The 5,000-nt window shown below is 52.8% G+C and overlaps 1 protein-coding gene across 1 annotated transcript in view; it reads right to left on the bottom strand.

Annotated features, from left to right (window-relative positions):
• The window catches only part of abcc1 (ATP binding cassette subfamily C member 1 (ABCC1 blood group)), a gene marked incomplete at its 3' end in the record, with an annotated part of 34,055 nt that overhangs the window by 8,189 nt on the left and 20,866 nt on the right, over positions 1–5,000 (bottom strand). Inside the window, exons 18-20 of the mRNA XM_084461023.1 lie at positions 4,737–4,913; positions 3,724–3,891; positions 2,174–2,351 (exon numbers count right to left, since the gene is read on the bottom strand). Coding sequence (XP_084317149.1) covers positions 2,174–2,351; positions 3,724–3,891; positions 4,737–4,913 — 523 coding nt within the window. The remainder of the gene's footprint in view (positions 1–2,173; positions 2,352–3,723; positions 3,892–4,736; positions 4,914–5,000) is intronic.

The raw sequence follows: 5,000 nt of genomic DNA, 5'->3' as shown, positions 1-5,000 counted from the left end.
GCCAGCTCAGATCTGACAACCAGATGACCCTGAAGGTCCCACGGTCCAAACTTGACACAAAGGGAGACCGTGCATTCTCTGTGATGGCACCTGGGCTATGGAACAAGCTTCCTCTGAACATCAAGTCCGCCACCACCCTGGACTCTTTTAGAGCACAGCTTCAAACTCACCTCTGTCACAGACGATCTATAATTTAGGTCCTTGTCTTGTGTCTTAAATGTAGTTTCATTTTGTGTCTCTGCAGTCCCTTGTTTTTGTTTGTCTCTCTTTGTACCCGGGCTGCGCCCCGGGCTGATGTAACAGTTGGTTGGGGGGCGCATTATGAATAAAAATAACATAACATTGTCAACGACCAGTTACAGATACCTTTTGATCAATGTACATAATATGACTTTTTTGTGGAGAAGGCAATCCAAACCCTGGTTCTTTTGTATTTACTTTTCTTTGTGTATGTGTGTATTTGTATGTTACTGATAAAACAAGAAAAATAAAGTGTTAAAAAAAAATAACATAACATAACATAACCGTCTGGCCTCAGCGTTGGCTGCTAGAATCACTATTCAGCCACTGAACGCATGTCTGTCTGTTATCCTGAGCCTCTCTGAATGCATGTCCTGTAGCTGTTTGACATGCAAGCACATGCAGAGCAGAGGCTGGTCCCAGGTCAGCCTGACACACAGACATGCAGACACATGCAGAGCAGAGGCTGGTCCCAGGTCAGCCTGACACACAGAGCACAGGAAAGGTTTTCACCACCCTTGGTCTGTTTCACATTTTATTGTGTTGCGGAGTCAAATTTGAGTCAAATTATTTAACTTTGTTGTTTTTTGTCACTGATAAACACAATGTACTCTATAATGTCAGGGGGGGATTACATTTTCCTAAATTGAATTACAAAAAAAATACCAGAAAGTAATTGATTCCATAAGTAGAAGTTAACTGCTCAGGAAGATATAGTCTTGTATCCTTCCCCTGATTAGTGCTTTTCAAGGACAAAATTTATTCTGAAATCAAGTGAAATACCTCAGTGCACACAGGTGGTTTCCATTCAACTAACTGTGACTTCACAAGAGCATTTGTTGTGCAAAAGGCTCAGTTGTATCATAGCAAAGGGGTGAATAGTTTTTTGGGGGTTTTTATAATACATTTTTAGTCTTTTTTTCACTGCATCTATTTTTAATTCCATGTTGTAAAGCAATAATGTGAAAAAGTCCAAGGGGGTGAATACTCACTGTATCTAAAGAGCTTTCTGTCCTCGTCTCGTTCCCTTTCTGACTCCACTGAAGCTAAAAGTGTCATAAAACACACAGATAAATGTGCTTTAGTGTATTTATGTCTGTAAATACATACATCTGATTCCCAAAGGGAAGGAGACAAGGAGAGGTCAGTGAAAAGGGAACAACTGTGTCCTAAACCCAAACTCCCTGTACGATGCGCAACAACCAGTCAAACCTTCATCTTTCCCCTTCTCCTCCTCCTCCTCCTCCCTCCCCTCCTCTGAACGGCTCACGAGGAGAGACAGAAACACAAGAACAAGGAGAGGGGGGCGAGAGAGAGAGACCAGATGGAGAGACGTGAACACAGACAGGCTGAGGAAATCAAAACATAGAACGGTGAGAAGAAAACAGAATAGTGAGTGAGAGAGACAAGATGGCCGAAGAGTGACCGGTTGACCTGGTTGAACACACAAGGCGGTCGTCGTGGTGTCCTATGTATGTATTTGTTATGGTGGTATGTTGTAGGATATTGTTTTCACTGGCATCAAAGGTTTGGGACAACATTTACATTTTCCTTTCTACAAATTGTGTCCGCTGAACTCAATTTAGTAAATTTGACTGAATTTTTTATTTAATCTTAATTTAACCAGGAAGGGGGGTCTCGTTGAGATTAAAAATCTCTTTGAAAAGAGGGTCCTGGCCAAGATAGTCATCCGATCAGGCCTCCCTCTCTGCCCCCTCAGAAGCTGGGCTCGGTGTGGACAGGACGGGGGGGAGGGGCTTCTGGGGGGGGAGGGGCTTCCAGAGAGCGGGGTTCATGTCAGCCACCGTGAGAGAACCGTGGAGAGAACCCTGGAGAGAACCCTTCCTAGGCCTAACCCTAACCCTGTAATGTACTGTAACAGTGGAGCACACGGGAGCAGCTCCCCCGTGTGGCGAGGAGGGGTAGTTCTCACCCGTGTCGTCCTCTCCCTGCTCGGCGTGGGCGTAGGTGCGCAGGAAGTCGGCGAAGGCGCCGTCTCTGCCCATCAGCTGCAGGTAGGAGCCCATCTCCGTGATCTCCCCCTCCACCATCACCAGGATCAGGTCTGCCTGGGGCAGGAAGCTCAGGCCGTGGGTCACCAGCACGCGCGTCTGGACACACACACACACACACACGCACACACACACGCACACACACGCACACACACACACACATTCAGTTTGGCCGTCACTGGTAGAGTCCAGTCTGTGCTGGTGTGTTTGCAACTTAGAATCTCATAGTCAAATCTCATCTTTGCACGGTATTTGATGTTGTTATTGATTTGTTGTCAGTAAACATTGATGATTTGAAGATTCATATTTAATGAAAATTATATATGCTTCACCATTTTAATAATAAGAATAAGAAGACAGGATAATAATAATTACCTTGTCCCCTGAGACACGCCCTTACCCTGTCCCCTGAGACACGCCCTTACCCTGTCCCCCGAGACACGCCCTTACCCTGTCCCCCGAGACACGCCCTTACCCTGTCCCCTGAGACACGCCCTTACCCTGTCCCCCGAGACACGCCCTTACCCTGTCCCCTGGGACACGCCCTTACCCTGTCCCCTGAGACACGCCCTTACCCTGTCCCCTGAGACACGCCCTTACCCTGTCCCCTGAGACACGCCCTTACCCTGTCCCCTGGGACACGCCCTTACCCTGTCCCCTGAGACACGCCCTTACCCTGTCCCCTGAGACACGCCCTTACCCTGTCCCCTGAGACACGCCCTTACCCTGTCCCCTGAGACACGCCCTTACCCTGTCCCCTGAGACACGCCCTTACCCTGTCCCCTGAGACACGCCCTTACCCTGTCCCCCGAGACACGCCCTTACCCTGTCCCCCGGGACACGCCCTTACCCTGTCCCCTGAGACACGCCCTTACCCTGTCCCCTGAGACACGCCCTTACCCTGTCCCCTGGGACACGCCCTTACCCTGTCCCCTGAGACACGCCCTTACCCTGTCCCCTGAGACACGCCCTTACCCTGTCCCCCGAGACACGCCCTTACCCTGTCCCCTGAGACACGCCCTTACCCTGTCCCCTGAGACACGCCCTTACCCTGTCCCCTGTCCCCTGAGACACGCCCTTACCCTGTCCCCTGAGACACGCCCTTACCCTGTCCCCTGAGACACGCCCTTACCCTGTCCCCTGAGACACGCCCTTACCCTGTCCCCTGAGACACGCCCTTACCCTGTCCCCTAGGACACGCCCTTACCCTGTCCCCTGAGACACGCCCTTACCCTGTCCCCTGGGACACGCCCTTACCCTGTCCCCTGAGACACGCCCTTACCCTGTCCCCTGAGACACGCCCTTACCCTGTCCCCTGAGACACGCCCTTACCCTGTCCCCTAGGACACGCCCTTACCCTGTCCCCTGTCCCCTGAGACACGCCCTTACCCTGTCCCCTGAGACACGCCCTTACCCTGTCCCCTGTCCCCTGAGACACGCCCTTACCCTGTCCCCTGAGACACGCCCTTACCCGGTCCTTCAGCACGCCCTGCGGGCCGATGACCTTCTCAAAGATGTGCTTCCCCACGTGGGCGTCGACCGCCGACAGCGGGTCGTCCAGCAGGTAGAGGGCGCAGTCGCAGTAGACGGCCCGGGCCAGACTCACCCGCTGCTTCTGACCCCCGGAGAGGTTCACCCCCTGGGGAGAGGGGGAGGGGAGGGAGAGGGGAGGAGGGAGAGAGACAGAGAGAGTGGCAGTCAGGGGGAGAGAAAGAGAGAGAGAGAGAGTGAGGGTATCTAGAAGCCCCATGCTAGGAGGGTATCTAGAAGCCCCACGCTAGGAGGGTATCTAGAAGCCCCATGCTAGGAGGGTATCTAGAAGCCCCATGCTAGGAGGGTATCTAGAAGCCCCACGCTAGGAGGGTATCTAGAAGCCCCATGCTAGGAGGGTATCTAGAAGCCCCATGCTAGGAGGGTATCTAGAAGCCCCATGCTAGGAGGGTATCTAGAAGCCCCACGCTAGGAGGGTATCTAGAAGCCCCATGCTAGGAGGGTATCTAGAAGCCCCATGCTAGGAGGGTATCTAGAAGCCCCATGCTAGGAGGGTATCTAGTAGCCCCATGCTAGGAGGGTATCTAGAAGCCCCATGCTAGGAGGGTATCTAGAAGCCCCATGCTAGGAGGGTATCTAGTAGCCCCATGCTAGGAGGGTATCTAGTAGCCCCATGCTAGGAGGGTATCTAGAAGCCCCATGCTAGGAGGGTATCTAGAAGCCCCATGCTAGGAGGGTATCTAGAAGCCCCATGCTAGGAGGGTATCTAGTAGCCCCATGCTAGGAGGGTATCTAGAAGCCCCATGCTAGGAGGGTATCTAGAAGCCCCATGCTAGGAGGGTATCTAGAAGCCCCATGCTAGGAGGGTATCTAGAAGCCCCGTGCTAGGAGGGTATCTAGAAGCCCCATGCTAGGAGGGTATCTAGAAGCCCCATGCTAGGAGGGTATCTAGAAGCCCCATGCTAGGAGGGTATCTAGGGGGGGTTGTGGCACCTTCTCCCCGATCTCGGTGCTGTCTCCTGCAGGCAGGATCTCCAGGTCGGGCAGGAGGGCGCAGGCCTCCACCACTCGGTGGTACCAGCTCTCCTTCTTCTCCTGCCCAAACAGGATGTTGTCTTTCAGGGTGGCGTTCTGGATCCAGGCCTGCTGGGGAACATAGGCCACTGAGCCCTGGAGGACAGAGAACACACACACACACACACACACACACACACACACACACGCACGCACGCACACGCACACACGCACACACCCGCA

Source organism: Borostomias antarcticus (assembly GCF_949987555.1).
Source record: "Borostomias antarcticus genome assembly, chromosome: 35".
Taxonomy (NCBI): domain Eukaryota; kingdom Metazoa; phylum Chordata; class Actinopteri; order Stomiiformes; family Stomiidae; genus Borostomias; species Borostomias antarcticus.
Note: the sequence above shows the minus strand (reverse complement) of the source record. Positions and strands in the feature narration are given on the sequence as shown.